The sequence below is a fragment of the Somniosus microcephalus genome, chromosome 10 (assembly GCF_052327205.1).
Source record: "Somniosus microcephalus isolate GS21.2 chromosome 10, FLI_Smic_1.0, whole genome shotgun sequence".
In the NCBI taxonomy this organism is placed as follows: domain Eukaryota; kingdom Metazoa; phylum Chordata; class Chondrichthyes; order Squaliformes; family Somniosidae; genus Somniosus; species Somniosus microcephalus.
Window position 1 is genome coordinate 199,488,787 of NC_140996.1, and position 24,512 is coordinate 199,513,298.

Below are 24,512 nucleotides of genomic sequence, written 5' to 3' on the forward strand. Positions count from 1 at the left end.
GAGAATTGCAAATGTTACACCCTTGTTCAAAAAAGGGTGTAAAGATAAACCCAGCAACTATAGGCTAGTCAGTTTAACCTCGGTAGTGGGGGAAGCTTTTAGAAACAATAATCAGGGACAATATTAACAGTCACTTGGACAAGTGTGGGTTAATTAAGGAAAGCCAGCACAGATTTGTTAAAGGCAATTTGTGATTAACCAACTTGATCGAGTTTTTTGATGAGGTAACAGAGAGGGTTGATGAGGGCAATGCGGTTGACATGGTGTACATGGACTTCCAAAAGGTGTTCGACAAAGTGCCACGTAATAGGCTTGCCAGCAAAGTTGAAGCCCATGGAATAAAAGGGACAGTGGCTGCATGGATACGAAATTGGCTAAGTGACATGAAACAGAGAGTAGTGGTGAACAGTTGTTTTTTGGACTGGAGGAAGGTATACAGAGGTGTTCCCCAGGGGTCGGTTCTAGGACCACTGCTTTTCTGGATATATATTAATGACTTGGATCTGGGTGTACAGGGCATAATTTCAAAATCTGCAGATGACACAAAATTTGGAAGTATAGTAAACAGTGAAGAAGATAGTGATAGACTTCAAGAGGCAGATTGGGCGGACATGTAGTAGATGAAATTTAACGCAGAAAAGTGCAAATTGATACATTTTGGTAGAATGAATGAGGAGAGGAAATATAAACTAAAGGGTACAATCCTAAAGGGGGTGCATGAACAGAGAGACCTGGGGGTATATGTGCACAAATCGTTGAAGGTGGCAGGGCAGGTTGAGAAAGCAGTTAAAAAAACTTATGGGATCCTGGGCTTCATAAATAGAGGTATAGAGTACAAAAGCATGGAAATTATGATGAACCTGTATAAAACACTGGTTCAGCCTCAACTGGAGTATTGTGTCCAATTTTCAACAGATGAAGCGTCATATGCTGACGTCATCTGTCACTGGCTTTCCCTTAATTGGCCAGTAAGCACGCAGGGCGGGCTTAACAAGGTCAATCAAGGGAAAATAGCGTGGGTTGGTCAGACGTCGCTGGGGGCAGGACAGAAACCCGGAAACCAGAAGTCCCGCCTCCAGCACGTCTCCATTGAGAAAATCCAGCCCTTTGTGTTCTCCTCACAGCTTACTGTCCCACCTAGCTTTGTATCATCAGCAAACGTGGATACATTACACTCGGAAAGAGCCAAACGCATAAACGTTCATCACCACGTTCACCTTCACAGCCACTGACAATGCTGTTCTTCACCCAGAGAGTGGTGAACCTGTGGAATTCTCTACCACAGAAGGCAGTTGAGGCCAATTCATTAAATATATTCAAGAAGGAGTTAGATATATTTCTTAAGGCTAAAGGGATCAAGGGATATGGGGAGAAGGCAGGGACAGGGTACTGAATTTGGATGATCAGCCATGATCTCATTGAATGGCGGAGCAGGCTCGAGGGGCCTACTCCTGCTCCTACCTTCTATGTATCTATGCCCTGCTGAGGTTGCAGTTGTGGCTGCAGCAGTTGCCAGATTTCAGTGAGGATGTCCTTACTGAAGCGCAGACATCTCACACATTGTTCCTCGCTGAGGTTCAGGTAGGAGAATTGCTCCCCGAATACCCTGGGCAGATATGGCCTCCTGATGAGAATCCATCGCCCCTCATCCTCCTCCCTCTTCTAGCAGCTGGTCCTGCTCTCCGTGGTCTCTGCTCGTTCTCCCAGTCATACAGTATTCCAAGGTGCCTACTAGTTCACTCATGTCTGGGAGCAACTGGTTTATGCAGAAGCCTTGAAGTCAGCAAAAAGTCCTTCAGCACCTGCCTCACCACAGACCTACAGACTTTTGTAACTTGAAACGGCTATGCAATGTTAAGAGGGGGCGCCCCTGGAGCGTGGAGCTCCAAAATGGCACCGCTGGCATCAAATCTGTGCTGCACCCTGATTGACGTCATGACCTGCCTACTCTGCATACTTCTGGCGAACGTTAGCTACGCGCGGGCTAACGCCTTCACCAATATGGCGTATAAAGCGTGGACGCCATTTTGGTCCCCGAATGGTACCTGTAGCGCCCAAGCAATGGCGCTACCGAACCTAATTCTGCACCTGCTATCTACACACAAAGACTGCATCGTAACATATTGAAAATGATCAGTTTCAAGTCTACATTTTGTAAAAGATTTATAAAATGAGGGGAAGCTAGTGGCACGGATCCTTGCTCAATTTTCCACCCCTGCTCACTAGCGTTATGCCAGGGAGTTGGCATAATTCCAGCAGAACATCCTAGCTTTATTGTCTAGGCTGATACATAGACAATGAAGCGTAGCATAGAGTCACATACTTCAGGAAAGGGGATAAAATTAGGGGGAAAAAATGAACACTCAAAGTCACACCATTGTGGTTTACAGACATTTAGAGCACACGTAAAGGCAGTTTATGATGCAGAGCTACATCACGTTACCTCCCCGAGTTAGTGAAGGAATAAACAAGCGTGCGCGCACATTTCATCCTAAGGGTTAAATACAGCAGTGAAGCCCCGGCATGTATTAAATTGATGACATCTAATAAAGAAGCTGCACCTGCTCTGAATAATTCAGTTGGCCTATCCACCAATCTTATTCACATCTCCTGTTTACTTCAAGCTTGACTTAATTGAGCCTGAGTACTATGATGTAATGTTTTTGCTGTTCATTTTACTGAATTTGACACAAAGAAAATAGCAAAGCACATTTCAGCAGTACTGTCTAGGCAGCCACCTTCTTCCAAAAACCTCCTCAACTAGAAAATAAACTGGATGGACAGGCGTACACACTTTTCTGCAAGAGCTTTCTTTGCAGATCACATAGCTATTTGCACATTCACGTACTGATTGTTAACACAGGAGCACAATTATCCAAATTAGACACTAGACCGAAGCTGCGAGACTGAAATAGCTGCTTGATTTATTCGAATGTACATGTTTTTCCTAAAAATTGCTGCGCTCATCACAAGGAAATGGACACTGCATACTAAGTGCTTTACATTGAAAATTTCAGATTTGTTTTAGTTGTGTGTTCACAGCTCTTTTGTGCACCAAAGCAGGTCTTTGTGGTCCCATTGTTTCTATTGCTTTTATATGTTAAAATTGCTGCTTTGTTTAAATAACAGATACAGTATAAATACATTTTCAGCTGTGACTGGCTAAAAGCTGAAGACTTTGTTCAGGTCTATTTTGTGCCAGATAATGGAAAGACTCAGAACCACGTCCATTAGTTCTTTTACCCTTCTGCGACTAAGCCAGTTTTTTTCTCCTTGTTTTGCCCTCCAACTTTTCCCAGATGTTGAGGGGCCAAAAATCTAAATGAATCGGTATTTGCAGCCCATCCACTGGGTACATAAACAATGTTCAGCATTTTATGTTTAGTGACATATTAACAACTGCTCACTAATTTCTTAGTATTATTTAGTACAGATTGTGTAATGGCCATCCTGAAGTTGCACTCATGCACTGCTCAATCTACATTTATTAGATTGATGTGATTTCCCAGGGATTTTCAGAAAGTACCCAAATACATAGGGTATTGAGGTTTCTTTACAAATGGTAGCATGTCACTAATTTCTATCAGTAACAGCTTACATTTATATAGCACCTTTAACATTGAAAAATGTCCCAAAGAGTTTCAATAAAATGGGCACTGAACCAAAGAAGGAGATATTAGGAGATGTGTTGAAAAGCTTGGTCAAAGAATAGTTTTTTTTAAGAAGAGTCTTATAGGAGTGTTGGTGGTGCGGAGGGAAGAGGGCGGGGGAGCTTTTAGGAGTTTATAGGGTTAGGGAGGGGCAAAGCTATGAAAAGATTTAAACACAATGATAGAATTTTAAATTTGAGGTACTGGGAGACCAGGAGCCAACGTAGGTCAGCGAGGACAGGTGTGATGGGCGAGCGGCGCTTGGTGTGGGATAAGATGCGGGCAGCTGAGTTTTCAATGAGTTGAAGTCTTTCAAAGGACGGGAAGAGAGTGGAATAGTTGAATATGGAGGTGACAAAGGCATGGATGAGGGTTTCAGTGGTAGAGGCCAATTCATTCAATATATTCAAGAAAGAGTTGGAGTTGGATATATTTCTTGAGGCTAAAGGGATCAAGGGATATGGGGAGAAAGCAGGGACAGGGTACTGAATTTGGATGATCAGCCATGATCTCATTAAATGGCGGAGCGGGCTCGAGGGGCCGAATGGCCTACTCCTGCTCCTATCTTCTATGTTTCTATGTAGAGGAGTTGAACTAGCAGTGGAGGTAAGCAAGGTTACAGATCTTAATGTGATGGACCAGAAGATCTGTCCTGTTTCAAATTATCAGAATTTCTATTAGGAATTTTTTGCTATTGTAATGATTTGATAATTATTTCGGTGACTCCCTTCTCGGAGATATTTCTTTGTGAAGGACAGAATACAAAACCTGTCTGGTTTTGACGCTGAATTGCAGAAGACGGGGGGTGGGGATAGAGTGGGGTTGGTCTGCCTTTTGTTCACCCCTTTGTAAACAGCCCCATATCAGGCTGGTCAAATACTGCAGGCTTGAGATGCATTAATACATGTGAAGTTACCATAATTCCTGATGGCTGAACCATAAGCTCTGTTTATCAAAAGCTAGCCAGATGTACCTTGAATTAGCACCTTCTGGTTAAAACAGATGCAGGGCGTAACTGCCAATTGAGATGGGATGCAAGACATTGAGTCATTGTTCTGATTTTTGAATGACAGTTCTTTAGCCATAAACTCCCTCAATCTGGGAATAAATTTGACGAGCCTTCCCTAGCCGTTTAGTTTAGTTCGTGCAGTTCCCTCGCATGTACACAACGGCCCTGAATTTGCGGTCGGTGGCGAAGCAAAGGCGATCGCCGCTGGCCCCGAAGAAAGTTGCCCACAGGGATCTCGCGATCTGTGGCGAGAAGTTTGCCTTTTTTGATGCGCAAGAGATTTCAGCGCAGTATAGTGGGGAATCCCCAATACGATCTGCTGTGACGTCAACAAGCTGTCTAAGCAGCTAATCACATTGCGGAATTCTCACAGACAGAGAAGCAGGAAATGAGAACCTGCTTTTATCCTGGCTTTTTAAAAATGTTAGAGCGCGAAACAAAGATTGGGGCTCTCACATGGGGATAAGGTAGAAACTGAAATAATCATGAACTTTTAAAAAATATAAAAAAGTATTTATTTCAAAAAAGTGTAATTTTTATCATAATGGAGAAATTTGACACTCCACAAAATTAGAATCAGTTTTCCAGGGCCATAACGTTTGTTTAGCAGTCAATACGCTGTTAAAACCCCAGTTACACCTAATCCAACAAGGCCCAACATTTAATGGGGTATTTAACAGCGATATTACTATGGAAAAGTCCAAGTTTTTGTCAGTTTCACTGATTGCCGGCTATAAAGGGGGGCGGGGGGGAAACCACAGCGCAGCCAGTGTCAGACCGCAACTTCAGGATTTCCGCGTTTAGAAATGCACTAAATCGTGAAGTTGAGGTCAGTTTCAAAGGGGTAGTAACGGTGAACTCTGTTAGTTTGCCGTTATTACCCACCGCAAATTCCGGGCCAATAGCTAGGATGTGCAAATATTCTTGCTGTTTTGGTTTGAGCAAAATCATTTTAAAGTAACAGGGAGAATTAAGGGCTGAACTGTTACTTTTTTAAAATCTGATTTATTCTTGTTTCTGGTATAAATGCACTTTTAATAAATATAAATTTGTTTTTTTTAACCTGAGCTACATTTTCAGTGTGGTGTTCCCCACTAGTTCGGAGAGACTGTGGGGAACGGCTGTGGGCGGGCCGTATTATTTCCAGTGCATACTCCAATAGTAGAAGGGTTCACTGTTCACACTGTGGTTTTGCTATACCAGTTTCATTCCTTAGAATGCGCGGGATCGCCTGCGGAAGCTGACTTTTGTGGAGAGCACGAATAAAAAATTTGGGACATAGCCTGCATTGTAACACTTACTATAAACTACTGATTGACTTGGTACGGTCAAAGACTCTTCAATTACAGACACATTTGAAACAGTAGGCCACGGAAGGGCTTGAAAAGGGATGCTTGGAAGATAGGAACAGGATACTGTGGAAGGAGCGGTGTTATTAAGGGCTGTGCTGAAGATGCTTGTGGCAGGTGGTAAAGCCCAAGATGCTGTAGCTACTGGTTGAAAGGTTAGGGTGCACGATGTTGACGACATTTGCTCCTGGTGCTCACCTGGAGTTTTACAAGCAGCTCCAGCAGCACCACCAAAGTGAGGTTATTGTGTCAGCCTTCGATGTGGCTGGCAATCGATTAAGAAATGCCAAAGATTTTCAGCTGCTCCTACCAAGTGATGGGTTTTAGCACTTAAAATGACCAATATAGATAATTCTATACAGGTTCTTAATACAACTCTTACTTTAACACTGAAACAGTATCAGAGAAATTCAACCGTCCTTCTTTCAAACTCTTTCTACTCTGTGCATATAATCATATATAAATGTCAAAATATAACAAACAGCAAGTCAATCAACTGTCAAACCTACAAATTGTTATCTAGCAGAAACCAGGAAGTGACTGGGTTAAATGTAATATGTATTGCTTGCCATCATATTACCTCATTGATGCTGATCTCTGCCTCAACATACTGCAATCCTTTCTGAAGGATAGAGATCAGTGCTGCAGGTGGCACTAGTGTCCCGTTGATGTTTGACTGACTTATGTGACTTTCTATTCCAAACGTGAATGCTGAATGAGAGAAACCTGAAAGAGATTTTTAAAAATTAATTAAAAAGTTACAAGTAAGAATCATCCACAGAGGTCATGCATGTTTATTAAGAGCAGTACACCATGGTCTGCCTGGTTACAATCTTTAACAATCTAAATGGTTTTCGCATTAACAATGAGAAACATTCCATTTATTTTCCACATTTTTACCCCACCTTCACCACCCTTGATTCTCTGACTGGCACTATGCTGTCTGACTGCTTGTCCTAAGTCATGTATGAGCCAGAACATTCTCCAGTTCATCACTGCCATGACGATAGCCATCCTGTTTGGCTCCTGCAATAAACACTGAACCTTAGCCACAATCCCTCTTCCCTCATCCAGAACTCTGCTGCTAGCATCCTATCTCACACTAATTCCTGCTCACATATCACTCTGCCCGTGGCAACCTCCACTGTCTCTCCATCTATCAGTGTATCAACTTCAAAATCCCCATCCTTATCTACAATCCCTCCACCCACTCACTCCTCCCTATGTTTACAACCTCCTTTAGTCCTAAATCTCAGTTCACACCTTCCACTCTTCCAATGTTGCTCAAATGTGCACCCCTTTGCCTTCTACCGTTGCTGTTTTTGCTTTCAGACATTGCGGGATTCTCTCTGGCTTGGCACATCTCTCCGCACCTTCCAAGACCCCTTTTAAAGCTACTCTCTTTGGGCAAACCTTCAGCTACTCCTCCCTAACTCTTCATCTGTCTCCTGCTGAACTCTGAACCCCTCCAACTTTGCCTTGTGAAGATCCTTTGGATGTTTTGCTGCATTAATAGTAGTCAGTAAATGCAAATTGTCGTTATTTCTCACTTCCTGTTTGCATGAGGAATTTCAAGAAAATAATTTCTGCAAATACCTACAGTATGCGCAATTAATGATGCAATACCTTCTTAAAACAATTTGGTCTAGAGTTGAGACTTCATACAAAATATTACATATAGCATAAAATATATTTATATTTCTGTCAGAGATCAGTAATTTGGGAGAAATTCATGGTTTCTAAATTACAATGATATGGGGATCCTAGTTCTTTCAATTATACAGTTTGGAAATATTGATGACGCAAGATATATGTTGGCACAACTTTTAAACAGCGGATGCTTTCCTAAGCAACCCACATCAAATTGTCATGTCTGTTTTGTTAAGCAGCACTGCTTAATGGTGTAGTTGAAAGGTGCAATGGGGGCATTACAGCTTCAAACCAAATTGGCCAAGATCATAGGGTTCTTCCACTGGCCTGTGGTAACCTTGACAGAAGAGCCAGAGTTTCCATGGCTCTTCCACCAGAGTTACGGTGGTTGAACAAGACAATCCCCATTGAAATTCATGCCACATATATTTTTGACAAAATGCTATTTTCATTTACTGCAACTTTCTTTCTTAATCTCTAATACTCATTACGTATACATGAAATAAAATTCCACAGTAAATAGTTTAAGGCAACACTATAGACCAGGTTTATACAAAAGCAAGTTCCATGTCATACTTCCCATAGCATATATAGTAATTAATAGCTGCATATCAAGTTTTCAACACTTCCACTAACATAAGTATAATAATAAGGGTGTGCTGGGAATTACAGGTTGACTATCCCTTATCCGAAAACCTTGGGACCAGCTGTGTTTCGGTTTTCGGATTTCAGAAGGTATTATTTCAGACTGGGAAACTCTGAACATTAAATTAATTTCGTAATTAGTATTTGTATTTAATATAAATTTTAAAAGTTCAGGCTACCTCTTGCGACTGTTCCGTGTCTCATTCCCCTTCCTGCTTCTCTGTGCTGCCGCTCACAGTCTGTTTACAGCTCCCCCTGCTCCGTATCTGAATTCCTTGACTTAGCGGGGGTCTGGGGCTCGACTGCCGCCGCCAGTTGTGGGAAAGCCAGATATCGGCTGACTCCTACGCTAAGCTGCCCACAAATCAGGTCAGAAAAGCATCAGCCGCGTCGGGTCATGTTTGGCGCCACTCGGGTTATGTCGTGCGCACAACTTACGCTCCACAAAAAAACTTCCGGTTTTCAGAGGTTTTCGGTTTTCAGAAGTGTGGATAAAGGATAGTCTACCTGTACTCCGGTAAGGCTTAGATTACTGGAGGTGAATGTTGTAATCCTATGTTTTTGAACTTCCCTCACACACCGATTTCTGCAACATAACATTTGAAAAATATTTTGCTGATCCTAATGTTCAATATTCCAATAGATAGCAAGACAATCAGACAGATTTATAAGGTATTAGAATGGGGTCATTCAAGATGGAAAGGGGCCATTGATTATGTAGCTGTGACTAGCGAGGCATATCCTCTGTGTTCCAATTGCACTGTTTAATGTCACTGGGAAACTAGGGACTTGTGCTCAGTTACCTTCTTACAAAGTATTACAAAATATTTACAGCACAGAAACAGGCCATTCAGCCCAACAGGTCCATGCCGGTTATGCTCCACATGAGCCTCCTCCACCGCTTCTTCAAGACTTAGCTAAGTGCTGGCTGTGTAGGTAGGCCCCTGTAAAAATCGCGAGGCCCAACCAGTGTTGCAGGATCTTGTAAAATTTACATTTATAAAAGAAACAAAGACTTGCATTTATATAGCACCTTTCACAACCTCAGGACATCCCAAAGTGCATTACAGCCAATGAAGTACTTCTGAAATGTTATAATATAGGAAACACGGCAGCCAATTTGTGCACAGCAAGCTTCCGCAAACAGCAACGTGATGATGGCCAGATAATTAGATTTTTTTTTAGTGTTGTTGATTAAGGGATAAATATTGGCCAGGACACCGGGGATAACTCTCCTGCTCGTCTTCGAAATAGTGCCATGGGATCTTTTACGTCCACCTGAGAGAGCAGACGGGGCCTCGGTTTAACGTATCATCCGAAAGACCCAGGTTTATCCAGAATCTCAGGTATCGGCCCTGGTGAATTATCATTCAACTTTCTCTAAGGGCAGTATATCCTTCCTAGGATGAAGAACCAAAAACAGAACACAATGGGACTGATTTTAAAATCACAAAAAAATCGACTTGAACAGGACGGTAACGACCTCAAAATGGGTCAGCAGATTTACCGCTCCATTAACGTCAACGCTCCAGCGATCGCCATTTTTTACAGGGGCCTACCAATGGGCGGCCGAAGCATCTGCTTGTTTCAGGCAATAGGTCCCTTTTAATATGCAAATCATTATTTTAAGACAGAACTGAGCAGAGCACTGTGCACACTTCAAACAGTTTTACTAGTGATCTAGCCAAAGAGGCCAGAAAAGGGTAAGTTTTAAATCATTTTTGAGAGTCCAGGAGAAGCAGGAATGCTCCTCCAGGTCCCACTAAAATAATCTGGGCTGATACTGCCTTGGGCTCTGCCCTCCGCATCGCAATCATGGCCTCCCCCAGGACCTACTCTGGGCCGCTTGACATTGCCTGGTCCCGAATCCGACGAACTACGTCAGGACACCCATTGAACCCCTGCAGCTTGCCGGCTCTGTTTAAATGGGGCCTGAGCAAACTCTTCGCTGTCAGAACAGTCGGCTGGCTGCCCAAGTGTTAAAATCTAACCCCAATATTGCATATTAGGTCTGCTTACAGTGCTCTGTTCTTTGCTTTTACATTCTGCACCTCTTCTGATGGATCCCAGTCTCCCATTAACTTTACAATTGCTTTTTGCACCCATGAGCTAGCTTTTAATGTCCAGTACCTGGACCATAGATCCCTTTGTTCGCCTACCACTTAGTGCTTTACCGCTTAGATTATCCTCCCTTCTGTTAACCGTACAGCCAAAAATCCACTTTTTTTCCATTAAAGTGCATCGGCCATCATTCCACCCTCTCATTTAATCTGTGTCCTTTTGCAATTTTCTGCTCTATTCTTTGCAAGTTATTCTATTTCTTAGCTTAGTATCATTTGTAAATGTGGATATGCTTCCTGCTATTCCTAAATTCAGGCTATTTATATACAAGTGTGACAGAGAAATTTGCAGTATGACACACTCTAGCGAACAGGAAATCCGCACCAAATGTATCATTTTTATTATAGTAAAATGGGTAACCAGACAGAAACAGATAAACAACATTCATAATAATCATCAGAAAAAGGGATAGTTATTCATATCTGCTCATATTTGTTATTATTCAGGTACAGTAATTCTCAATTAGATAATTCCTGACATTTCTGGGACATCGTCCCTGGTGCAATCAGTTGTAACCTCTTTTTTATTACCCTGTATCAGACAGTTACTGCTCTTTGATCTGTGAACGTACAATTCACCTTATAGCCAGATTGTTGAACATACGCTAAGTTTTGGCAGACTTATTTCAGGTCATAGGATAAGGCACCATCAGAAATATCAAAGGCACATCTATCTTTATTTACTGAAGCCTGCTATAGCACCTCTCAAACTCAGGTGTGCATGTGCCATTAGTCAGGGTTTATATGGATCAGCTAACAGCATCCAATTAAATGGTTATCCTCTGGAGCATTGCAAGGAGATAGGAATTTTAAAAGGATGAATGAATCATGTGCTGGGCCAGGATATTTTGCAGTGAGAAACCTGACTTTCCATACATCACAAACAACTTGCATATTGGGGGAATGGAATTACTTCCTGTTAATGTCTTCTCTTCTCTTCTTAGGCAGTCCCTCGGAACCGAGGATGACTTGCTTCCACATTAAAAATGAGTTCGCAGGTGACTGATGAGTCCAATTCACTACCTACAGTCTCTGTCACAGGTGGGGCAGACGGTGGTTGAAGGGGCGGGTGGGTGGGGTGCTTGGGTTGACGTGTGCTCCTTCCGCTGTTTGCGCTTGGCTTCCGCTTGCTCCCGGCGAAGAGACTCGAGGTGTTCAGCGCCTTCCCAGATGCTTCTCCTCCAATTTGTGCGGTCTTGGGCGAGGGATTCCCAGGTGTCGATGGGGATGTTACACTTTTTCAAGGAGGCTTTGAGGATGTCCTTGAAGCGTTTCCTCTGCCCACCTGGGGCTCTCTTGCCATGCCGGAGCTCCGAGTAGAGCGCTTGTTTTGGGAGTCTCGTATCGGGCATGCGGACAATGTGACCCGTCCATCGGAGCTGATTGAGCATGGTCAAAGCTTCGATGCTGGGGATGTTGGCCTGAGCAAGAACACTGACATTGGTGCGCCTATCCTGCCAATGGATTTGCAGGATCTTGCGGAGGCAGCGTTGGTGGTACTGCTCCAGTGCTTTGAGGTGCCTGCTGTACATGGTCCATGTCTCTGAGGCATACAGCAGGGCGGGTATCACTGCTGCTCTGTAGACCATGAGCTTAGTGCCGGATTTGAGGTCCTGGTCTTCAAACACTCTCTTCCTCAGGCGACCGAAGGCTGCACTGGCACACTGAAGGCGGTGTTGGACTTCGTCGTTGACAGTAGGCTCCCGAGGTATGGAAAGTGGTTCACGTTGTCCAAGGCCTCATCGTGGATTTTGATAATCGGGGGGCAGTACTGTGTGGCGGGGGCAGGTTGGTAGAGGACCTTTGGCTTACAGGTGTTTAGTGTAAGGCCCATGCTCTCGTATGCTTCGGTGAAGGTGTTGACGATGGTTTGGAGTTCGACCTCCGAGTGAGCGCAGACGCAAGCGTCGTCTGCATACTGTAATTCAACGACAGAGGATGGGACGACCTTGGCTCTGGACTGGAGGCGACAGAGGTTGAACAGTTTCCCGTTCAACCTGATAATGTAGGCCACAGGATTAACACTGGTTTCCCATATCTGAATATGCAAACAGTCCACAGCATCCTGCAATTGAGGAAATCCTGTGTGCAGAAAACTTTTGGTGTTGCTACCTGTTGGTTTTCTTTTCTTCCTGTGTTAAGTAACACTACATGTATATTTTGATTAGCTGCTATAGAAACTGTTACATTGTGCTTTGCCTAATGTCAGGAATTTGGAAATATCCTACAATAGAAATTCTGCTTCTGCTTTTATCAGCCTATGACTTTCACACTATTAAAGTAAATGGGTCGAAAACTAAGGACTGGCAAGTGCAGAAGAGGAATTTCTACCTCTTTGTGCTTAACATATTCAAGGCAGTTCGATTGTTAACTGCTCAGATACTCCTTGGAGGTTGACAGAAATTACTTCAAATTTGTAGTAAGAAGCTCACAAATCTTAGCGATGGTCTCTCTTCTTGCCTGAAACACTTGACATAATACTCTTCAGACCATACAAGATCATTCATTGTTGACCTGTATCATCTTCCACCCAATATGCAGATCTTCTCACTCATGAGAACATATGTTTCACTGGATCTAAATATTGGAAATCCTTTCGTCATAGTGGGTAACTGATCAAATCTTAATTAAAAAGGAATTGTTTCCAAACAATCAGCATCATTTTAATAGCTGTAAAATCATGAGGGGCCCATCGAACTCTCTGGCTGAATTACCAATATATATTTCCACCATGTAAAGGGTACAAATTTGTAGGCTAGCGTAGTGGTTATGGTAATGGACTAGCAATCCAAAGATTGAGAGTTCAAATCCCACCATGGCAAACTGAAAAATTGAATTCATTAAATCTGGTGATTTGTGGGCTAGCACCAGATCAAATAAACATGATCTTGATTGTCATAAAAATTCAACTGGTTCACGAATGCCCTTCTGGGAAGGGAACCTACCTGGTCTGGCCTACATGTGACTCCAGTCCCAAACTACATAGTTGACTCTTAATTCCCTCAGGGCAACAATGGAGGGGCAATAAATATGGCCTTACCAGCCTCACCCGCATCCTGCAGACAAATATATTTTAAAAAGTCTGCACCAGTAATGTAAATTCATAAAATTTACCCTATATAGAGTTCACCAATTCAATTAACCTAAACTTATTCTTTATCCAAAAACCTCGGGACCAGCCGTGTTTCGGTTTTCGGAGAATTTCGGATTTCGGAAGGTGGGTCAGCGGGGGTCGGCGGGGGGGTCGTGCGCACGACCCCCCGCCGGCCCCGACCCCCGCGGACCCCCGCCGGTCCTGACCCCCGCCGACCCCCCTGCGGACCCCCGCCGACCCCCCCGCGGGGGGGGGGGGGGGGGATCCGCGGGGGTCGGGGCCGGCGGGGGTCCGCGGGGGGGGGGGGTCGACGGGGGGTCGTGCGCACGACTTATGCTGGACTTACGCTGAACGAAAAAACCTTCGGTTTTTAGAGGGTTTCGGTTTTCGGAAGTTCGGATAAAGGGTACTCTACCTTTAAATTGGCCATTTATTCAGATGAGACTTTTTTTTGCCTCTCTTTCTCTGGTTAAATGGGCGCCTCTGTTTTTAGATTCTCACAATTGAGTCATAGTTATCACTGGCCCCGATATCTAGTTAAGTTTGTGTAAGCTTGTCCAGGGGAACAAACAGAAACGGTTTTTGTTAATTACTTTAGTTAGTGCATCGATCCTGTATCTCGACAGGAAGTTTCTTCTGTAGTGTATGTGCCTTTAAGAGCCCCAGGTGTGCTGTAGTGCCGGTAATGGCCACTCGGGCTGTATAAGCCTGTATATTGTGTATATCCGTTAGAACCCCCCCCAGACTTTGCTTAGTAAACACCTATGAACCAACTCCTGTCTTCAGTGTCTTTATCAACACACGGACACAACAGTGGCGACGAAGTGGAAACGGACTTACCTGCAATTCGGCAGCACCTCAAGGACATCGATTCCTCGGGCGTCCAGAAGACTCAAGAAAGTGAGGGAAGCTGTGGTTTCACCAGCTGGCCAAGCTGGTGGCAGGTACTGCGCTAATCCTTCCTGGGCGTCAGGCTGGGGCTCCAGCGGCTGGCTCTACAGCTGAGACAGGCAGCGAAATCGGAGTCAAACAATAACGGACTGGGAGGGAGCACTCGGGAGACGGCCGGCGCGGCAAGCAGGTCAGCGTTCAGACCTGGAGAGAAAGTCCGGCGGGAACGAGTCTCCAACTGTAAATAAATAAATAAATAAAAAAAGAATGGAAACCGCGGGAAACAGCGTCGTCATCGGCAGCAGCGGCGGGAAAGCGCGGGAAACGCCATATCTTTGCTGCAGAAAAGAAAGAAAAGTGCGGGAAGCGCCATATCTTTTCTGAAATGCCTAAGTCTGGCAATATTGATGCTTTTGATAGCGAAATAGAGGATTGGACCACATACGTGGAAAGAGTAGAGGTATATTGCACTGCAAATGGAATAGAAGATGAAAAAAAGCTTCAGTACTGCTGAACCTAATGGGCGCAAAGGCATATGGGCTGTTACGAAATTTAATCACTCCAACCGAACCGATGGACAAGAATTTTAAGGAGATTGTTGATACCCTACACTGCCAATTCGAGGCAGGACTGGCAGATTCTCTACTTTCTGAGAAAGATGTAACACTGGACAAGGCTTTCAGTGCAAGAGGAGCTGCAGAGATACAGCAAAAGCCACAGGACTTCGGCACCCATGAAATGACACGGGGTTTCAAGAGATGTTATCGCTGCGGCAGATCCACCCATGACCAGAGGGACTTCTGGTTCAAGGACAAAGCATGCAGGCAATGCGGAAAGATGGGACACATTACACGTGTATGCCGATCTGGAAACAAAAAATCCACTAACAGAAAAAAAATCAATAAGGAAAAGCACAGGAAGGTACAAATCATGACGGACCGTAGCTCCGAAGACCAGAAGAGCGATAGCGACTCCGGGAACAAGAGACTAAGCTCTCTCAAATTACATAATGTAATTGCCAAAGAAGATTACCAGACCATTTGGGTTACCCTCACAATAGCAGGGTCCCCAGTTAAAATGGAGCTAGATACAGGATCAGCTCTGACCGTCATAAATCGACGGGATTACGAGCGGCTATTTCCGCATATACCTTTAAAAGACACATCCATTATCTTGAAAACATATACGGGGCAGAAAGTATACCCCAAAGGAAAAATAAGGGTGCCTGTTGTATACAACGGCAAGGAAATACAGAAGTTGTATTTATACGTTCTACAAGATGGTGCTCCACCGCTGTTGGGACGTGAATGGATCAGGAAAATACGTTTAGACTGGCACTCCATTCAGGCACTGACGGTGACCAGTAAGGAAAAAAATGATGATGACGTCATACCTGAACGATTAAAAGACATCTTGGCCAACGCCAAGGAAGTGTTTCAAGAGAAACTAGGAACCTTGAAAGGCATCACCGCCTCAATAAAAGTGGAAGATGCAGCAATTCCCAAGTTTTTTAAGGTAAGACCGGTGCCATACGCAATTCGTCCAGCAGTCGAGGCAGAGCTGGAGAATTTGGAAAAGGCAGGCGTATTATCTAAAATAGATTGGAGCGAGTGGGCAACACCCATCGTCCCAGTCATGAAGAAAGCATTGAAGAATGATAAATCTGAAGAACAGAGAAAAATTCGCATCTGTGGAGACTTCATGGTGACTGTAAACCCGGTCCTTCACACGGTACAGTATCCTCTTCCGAGGATAGAAGGTATTTTCGCCTCACTATCCGGAGGGAAACGTTTCACCAAAATTGACTTGGCACAGGCATATCTACAGATGGAGGTTGAGGAGGACTCTAAAAAGTATCTCACGATAAATACACACAAAGGCCTGTACCAGTACAATCGACTGGTTTTTGGAGTAGCATCAGCTCCAGCTATCTGGCAAAGAGCTATGGAGCAAGTCCTGCAAGGGATTCCGGGGACTCAATGCTACCTAGACGACATCCTTGTAACAGGAGAAAACGACAACGAGCACCTTGCCAATTTGGAGCAGGTGCTCACTAGGCTGAGAGAATGGGGCCTACAAGCAAATCGCCCCAAGTGCGAATTTTTCCAAAATCAGATATCATATTGTGGCCACATAATTAATAAGGAAGGGTTGCATAAGTCACCTGAAAAAATTGAAGCGGTCATAAAAGCCCCAGCACCTGAAAATGTTTCACAATTAAGGTCGTTCCTGGGATTAATAAATTACTATCATAAATTTTTACCGAACTTATCAACTCTTCTACACCCTCTTAATGAACTTCTACAAACAGGAGTGATTTGGAAATGGAACGAAGACTGTAAACGTGCCTTCCATAAATGCAAAGGCTTGATCACATCCGAAGAAGTTTTGGCTCATTACAACCCATCACTGCCAATCAGACTGGCGTGCGATGCATCCCCTTACGGCATAGGAGCAGTATTATCCCATAAATCCCCTGATGGCTCAGAACGGCCGATAGCTTTTGCGTCACGCTCATTAAACTCAGCTGAGCGTAACTATGCCCAAATCGACAGGGAAGCACTCAGCCTGGTATGGGGAGTGAAGAAATTCAACCATTACCTACACGGACAAAAATTTACCTTGTTGACTGACTATCAACCCCTCATCTCCATATTCAACCCTAAAAAGGGTGTTCCCATTATGACAGCGCAAAGGCTACAGAGGTGGTCCCCTTTTCTAGGGGCACACCAATACAACATAGAATACAAAGGATCAAAACAGCATGGGAATGCTGACGGTTTATTGCGCCTACCGTTGCCAACGGTAGAAGAGGCACCTACAGTAGGCCCAGTAGAGATGTTCCACTCTACCATAGTGGAATGTCTACCTGTAACAAATTCTACCATTGAAAGGGAGACGAGAAATGACCCGACTCTCTCACGGGTCTACGATTTAACAGTGAAGGGATGGCCAGCACATGGCGAACCACTGTTGCCAGCATTCTCGCAAAGAAGAGAACAGCTGTCAGTGTGCCGAGGAATCTTGATGTGTGGATCCAGAGTGGTGATTCCACCCAAACTCCAGGATAAAGTGCTAAAGGAGCTTCATGAGGGGCATCTGGGTGGAGTGAAAATGAAGAACCTAGCTAGGGCGTTTGTATGGTGGCCAGGTATCGATGGAGACATCGAAGAAATGACCAAGAGCTGCCTAGGATGCCAGAAGGTCCAAAACGCTCCACCACAAGCCCCTCTACATCCATGGGAGTGGCCCTCATCTCCCTGGCAAAGGGTGCACATCGACTTTGCTGGTCCATTTATGGACTCAATCGCGGTTGATGCACACTCCAAGTGGCCGGAGGTAATAAAGATGTCCTCCACCACCACGGAAAAAACCATCACAGTATTAAGGACCATATTTGCCAGGAATGGGCTGCCGGAACAGATATGTTCTGATAATGAACCGCAATTTGTGTCCGAAGAATTCAGAAAGTTCTTAAAAAACAATGGGGTTAAGCACTACACATCCGCCCCATACCATCCCGCCACCAATGGATTGGCTGAAAGGTTTGTCCAGACCTTCAAGAAGGCCATAAAGGCCATGGGTAATGAAGACATAAAACTTCAGCACAAGGTGGATAACTTCTTATTCGCATACAGGAATGCAACACATATGGTTACCAACCAAACTCCCGCCATGATGTTCTTCAATAGAAACCTAAGATGCCGGCTGGATTTGGTCAAGCCCAACATCAGAAGGGACGTGGAGAACCGGCAGTTTCAAGGCATGAATGAAAGGCCAACTAGAACCTTCCAGATAGGTCAACAAGTTTTGGCCCGGGTCTACCGTACCGAGAAATGGCAGCCTGGAACTATCTGCACACGACTAGGACCACTGATGTATACCGTGGACATCGGAGAAAGCATAATAAGGCGCCATGCTGACCAAATCATAAAGTCATCTGAAAAGGGACAACCTACACCACCACTCTATACGTCTAACGATGAAGTAGAGATACCCATATCTACCTCCGATCCGGTGATACTGGAACCCGATGAACCCGACACTGGCATTCAAGCCGAATCAGCCTTGCCAAAAGAGCCTACTACACCACCAGAAACTACTACACCCCCGAGGCGTTATCCGGACCGAGTCAGGAAGCCTCCTGAGAGACTGACTTATAATTAATTAACTACAGCAATGTGTATATTATTTTTCTTATAACATGTAATTAATAATTACTTAAAATATGATGTACTGGTTAGCTAAAAGGGGAGGAATTGTAGTGTATGTGCCTTTAAGAGCCCCAGGTGTGCTGTAGTGCCGGTAATGGCCACTCGGCTATATAAGCCTGTATATTGTGTATATCCGTTAGAACCCCCCCCCAGACTTTGCTTAGTAAACACCTATGAACCAACTCCTGTCTTCAGTGTCTCTATCAACACACGGACACAACATCTTCCATCTCCGATAAGTGACAGAACATCACAAACTTGTTTCAAACTTTAACATTGAAGCAATTTATTTAGCAATAGATGAACAAGCAAATAAATAATAGTGCAATTTCTACTGTAAGTATACTAGTTTCTTAAAAGAAAATTAACAAGAAATGTTCGTAAACTCTACATTAAATGACGATTCTTTTGAACTAACATTTTATATACACAATGATTCTTTTTTTTCTTATATTTCTCGTTGTTGTGGGAGCTACACTGGCCTGACTAACTCCTGAAGGTTCTAAAACAATTCTCTCTGATTTCACCAATTCAACTTACTTAAATAAAACATTTGTTGGAGCTCTGTGGATCTAAATAACTGACAACTCAATTCATATACATAACTTGAAGCAATCACACAGCATTGTTTACTTTTGAATTGTGCGGCTTAATTTGTCTCTCACACCTATAATCTTCCCGACAATCCACAAATTGTGCAACATTTGTATCAATTTAGGCTAGAAAGATGAATTTAACTGCAGGTGACTTGTAAATTGTAACCTGAGTTAAAGGGAAGGTTACCAACCCAAAACTAGACAAAAATATGGCATTTTGTCAGAAAGGTATTGGTTACTTAGCCTGGTTCCACAAAATATTTTCATAAATTTCTACCATTTTAAAAGCTTATTGTGCAATCTTTAGCAGCAGTTTCTTTTAATGACATAAGGGCCCGGAATCTGCAGGAGCAAAGGCGCTCGCCGCTGGCCCCCAAGTAAGCTTCGCACAAAGATCTCTCGATCTCAGTGTTGAGAATTTCGGGTTTTACCGACGCGTAATTGAAATCAACGGAAGTTAATGGGGATTCCCAGCGAAGAGCTGCTGTGACTTCTACAGCTGCCTAGGCAGCCAATCAAAACGCTGAATTCTCGCAAACAGCAAACCAGGAAGTGGGTAAGCTCCTAAAATTCTAACTTTTCAAAAATGTTAGAGAGCAAAACAAAGATTGGGACTCTCACATGGGGAAAAGGCAAGTCTGAAATAAAGATGAATTTTTTTTTTAAGTTTCTTATTTTTTTATTAAAATGGATAAATTTGACACTGCACAAAACTGAAATTCGTTTTTCAGGGCCCTAACCTTTGTTTAGCAGGCAATACGCTGTTAAAACCCCATTTACACCTAATCCAAAAGGATCTCACTTTTAATAGGGTAATTAACAGCCTAATTACCATGGAAGAGCCAAAGTTTTCATCAGTTTCAATGATTTGAGAGATTACACTGATGGCCGGCTCTGTGGGCGGGGTTGGGTTGCACAGCGCAGCCTATGAAGGAGCAGTGAATGACAGACCGCAACTTCAGGATTTCCGCATTAGGCTGCACATGCGCTAAATCCTGAAGTTGCGGTCAGTTTCAAAGGCGAAATGACGGCAAACACTGCCAGTTCACCGTCATCAGGACCGCAAGTTCCAGGCCCAACAAAGCTTTCTGACTTGAATTTTGAAATTCCATTCATTCATTTTAAAATAGAACACATAGGTTAACAAATGGGGACTCTGCAGCTTTCAGGCACTAAGATACTGTTTGGGCAAAAGTTTCCATTCAAACAGCTGCATTGTCTGGCATTGCATAAACAAAAGATGATGAAAACCTGGCTTCTGTGTGAGCAATTCCTTCATCAATCACTAAGATTTTCAACTTTGTTAAGAGCCTAAAATTTCTCTTTATGGTGATATTGAAAGTGTTTTCTTGCAGCTTGCCTCAGCAATTACTATACTGTAGGGACTCTTGGCAAGTTGTGCTTCATGAATCATAATACCACTGAAGCCAGTTGCTGAGGTATAAAATGCACTGGAATGTCTTTTTTACAACTGTTATTGAGCAGTGAGGATGACCTATTTAATCGCAACTTAAGAGCTAATTAAGAAGACTAGTAAGATTTGAGAAATAGTAAAAGGCAGCATTAATGGTGTATTAGCAGCAAACTATAATGAGGATTAGCATCACTTGGATTTCAGTAAAGAATAACTTATTTTTATGCAGCCACTGTGTAGCCATTTTTTTCAATAGGGAAAAAAAATGGTAAAAGAAACATTGCAGACAAAATAATTATCATTGCAGCATATTTACAACAGGTCAATCCTACCAAAGAGCATGCTCTATTACGGAGACTATAGAAAGAAATGTGAATTTATTTTGATGATAGCTGCCTGCGATGAATACTTACCACGAGTTCAAGACAACGTGAGAATTCAAGAAAGTAATTAATAAAATAGCTACCGTCACAGAGCGGTTACTCTTATATGGAAGCAACTTGAGTGGAGTCTCCATTATCCGCTGTAATGGAGAGGAGTCCCGTGGGCAGATAATGGAAAGTGTCCAAATGTTAGTCTTAGGTTTATGGTACTGCGATACACTAGGCATGAGAATGAATACAAGTACTCTACACAGCTGTGCAGTGAGGTCATTTCTTGCACACGGCTTTGTCCTGAGAAAATCCTGTCAGTTGATCCAGATGGTAAATAATAGAGGTGTGGATAATGGAGGGTCCACTGTATGTATTTGGATTCCTGCACTAGACATGTAGTAAGATATTGCCTATCAAACTATATACTATACAGCAGATCCTTGAAAGGAAACAATATGAAAGCTGAGAACACACTTCAGTGAAGCAGGTGACAGACAGACATGAAGCCAGCTAATTGACCAGCAGATAAGTCACTGATTACAAATGGATGGAAACTGAAAATACTGTGCAAGATCTCGTGTCTGTGGCAATGTGATTTCTTATGAATTTTATCCCTATAGGTGTGCCATTATTCTCAATTTTACACACACATTATAGTAGCAATTGCAAACCTTACTGCTTCACTAAAAACAAAGCAAGTAAAAAATAAGCTGAGTCCACAAAACCTTTTTTTCTTCATTTGTCCTGAGTGGCTGTGATTTCTACTGACTAGACTCACATATGAACAATGATCTCTTGGCTAAGGTACTAGAGAGGGAGCTGGTGCCATGGAACCAGATGTTATGAGTCACTGCCTTCAGCGAGGGGAAAAAATCTTATCTATTGCAGACATTTATAAAACAACTTCATAAAATTTATGAGAACATTATGTAATCTATGAAGGCCTGTGCCAGCAGCTAGCTTCCAGCTAGTCTTTTTAGTATTAATGTAAGGTGCTGAAAGGGTTATGTCTCTCACTTTACCTGCTAAATGTGGTTCTCTGAATTCTTTCCAACAGTTGTTTACAATCTGTTTGAGGAGTCAAGGTCATCAGCCCTATCTTATGAAATCTGCCACAGGTCAAATAAGATGGCTTATATTTTCTAAAAGACTCCAACTGTGTTGTGCATGAAAGGAACAACTTCTAAACTCCTAAGGTGACCTTCTTAAATGCAAACACTGCATTTAAAAAGCTGATGGGTTATTTCTGCCAAAAGTAGATTTTATTTGGAAACAATGGGGGTAGATTTTTGTGGGACTGCTTCCATTGGGTGGGAGGCAAAACAAGCAAAGTGGTCGGAGACCCGAACCATTTTCATGGTCAGGCTTCATATAAATATAAATCGGCGCACACTCAGTCTGTTGGTACTTCAAAATTGCATCAATGTTCCATTGACATCATAGGACCTGATCTGCATGGGCTAATGAAGGCCCACCTGTTTCCAGTCGGCACTTGGGCCGCCCATTTCAAAGCCTCTACCAAAATGGCAGCGGTCAGAGTGGCAGCAGGAACAGGGCAGTAAGTGCTGCCCCACGATTTTCATTGTGCTACCGCCCCATTTCAGGTGGGAAGCCTGCCAGTCAGGCATTAATGAGGCCCAGGAGTCAAAGTACTCTGAGCCTGCCCCTCCCCCCACAAATCAAATCAAATCAACTTTTATTGTCATTGTTAGTGCACAAGTGCAGTACAACAAAATGTAGGCTTGCGGCTCCTGAGAGTGTACATTTAGATTAAGACATTTAAACATTCAACATACATTTGGCTTGTAGTATATTAACATAACATAACCATAATAAAGTGCATTGGCAGATGTGCAGGCTTTAGAGTTTATTTGTGGAGTTCAGTAGGATGACAGCCCTGGGAAAGAAGCTGTTCCTAAATCTGGTCGTACGGGTGCGAATGCATCTGTAGCGTCTCCCAGATGGCAGGAGGGCGAACAGACTGTGGCTGGGGTGGGTAGGGTCTTTGATGATGGACCGTGACCTCCGTAAACAGCGTTTCTGGTATATGTGCTCTATGGTCGGTAGCCAGATGCCGGTAATGCGTTGGGCAGTTTTGACTACCCGCTGCAGGGCTTTCCGGTCATAGTAGCTACAGCTGCCATACCATACTGTGATACAGTTTGTCAGGATGCTCTCTATTGTGCAGCGGTAAAAGTTAGAGAGGATCAGGGGTGACAGGTTACATCCCTTCAGCCTCCTTAGGAAATATAGGCGCTGCTGGGCCTTCTTCAACACGCTCCTGTTTAAAACCGACCCGTGTCAGAGTCTATTCTACATTTCTCAGCTCTGCTGCTCTGTGAAATTTAACCCCATTGAGCTAGATTTAACTTAATAGTGGTGTTTTAACATATATTACACCATGTCGGAACACCATCGTGGTGGAACAGTCATACAGTGGTGCGACGGTGGCTTTGATCCCCAATGTTGCGTTTCTGATCTCAACTGCATTGCTGTTGGTTGACACTGTAGTACCAAGGAAAAACCACAGCGAGCTTTTCTAAATCACTCTTGCATAGTCCCTTTGGCAGCTGATTTAAAATGGCACTGGTGAAGGCTTGAGAACAGAATTTTTTTGCTTTTCATCCGAGCTAGAGCTGGTATATGAATAGGCAATCTCCTCAATGAAGTGAATAACTAAACATGTTTACCCTTGAGTTTAAAAAGAAGTTACATTAATCCCAATGGCATGTGGGGTGTCACATCAGTTAGGTCCACAGCAACCCTGAACATTTTCTGTCCTTCAAGATTGTCACATTTTGGGGTTTTTACATTAGATATTCTTTTGAGTTCTGCCACATCCATAAGCGGGCCTCACATCTCCAGAATGCACCATAATCTGCCCAATATCTCGGTAAACAATAGCATGACCTAGGCATCATAACAGAGAATCCTTACTGTGCACACTGGCTATTAGACTGTATCATGTGCTGACAGGTGAATTCTCCTTTCTCTCTCTGAACAGCAGTCTGGGAATTGAGACAGATTTCAAAGCAATAAACAGTTTTATTTCCACTGGATTGATGAACAAACATTACACAGTTCAACACTGTGAAATGTGTATTTTCTTACACGCTTCGAAATATAAAATAACAAGGGTCACAACTTGCGCTCTTGCTAAACCTGGACTTCTAAATGGAAGTTCACTTAGTGCAAACTCACATTAGCTTGCTTAGCTGGGCGGGCTGGCACTAACTTTAACACCAAAAATCGTCTGGCAGCACTTGGCTGTAAGCTGCAATTCGTTGATTGCTCTGACTGACAGACTTGTATTGGCAGCCCACAGGCAGTGAAATGAAGGGCTGGATTTTGATACTGGGGCGGGCTGGGGTCGTGTAATCCACATTTCGGGGTTGATTTTCGTGGAGCCGTCAGGCGGGGTTTCAGGCGTGTGGGGGGGGCGGAAATCCCGAATTTGGGGGTCCCGACACCATCCTGCCTAAAACCCCGCTCCACGCAACTTTCAG

The 24,512-nt window shown here is 43.5% G+C and overlaps 1 protein-coding gene across 6 annotated transcripts in view; it reads right to left on the minus strand.

Annotated features, from left to right (window-relative positions):
- Positions 1-24,512, minus strand: part of LOC147111992 (F-box-like/WD repeat-containing protein TBL1X) — a 330,596-nt gene that overhangs the window by 69,291 nt on the left and 236,793 nt on the right. For all 6 annotated transcript variants that reach the window (XM_085999446.1, XM_085999441.1, XM_085999444.1 and 3 more), the window contains one exon: positions 6,589-6,734. In XM_085999446.1, the coding sequence (XP_085855572.1) occupies positions 6,589-6,734 (146 nt within the window). The remainder of the gene's footprint in view (positions 1-6,588; positions 6,735-24,512) is intronic.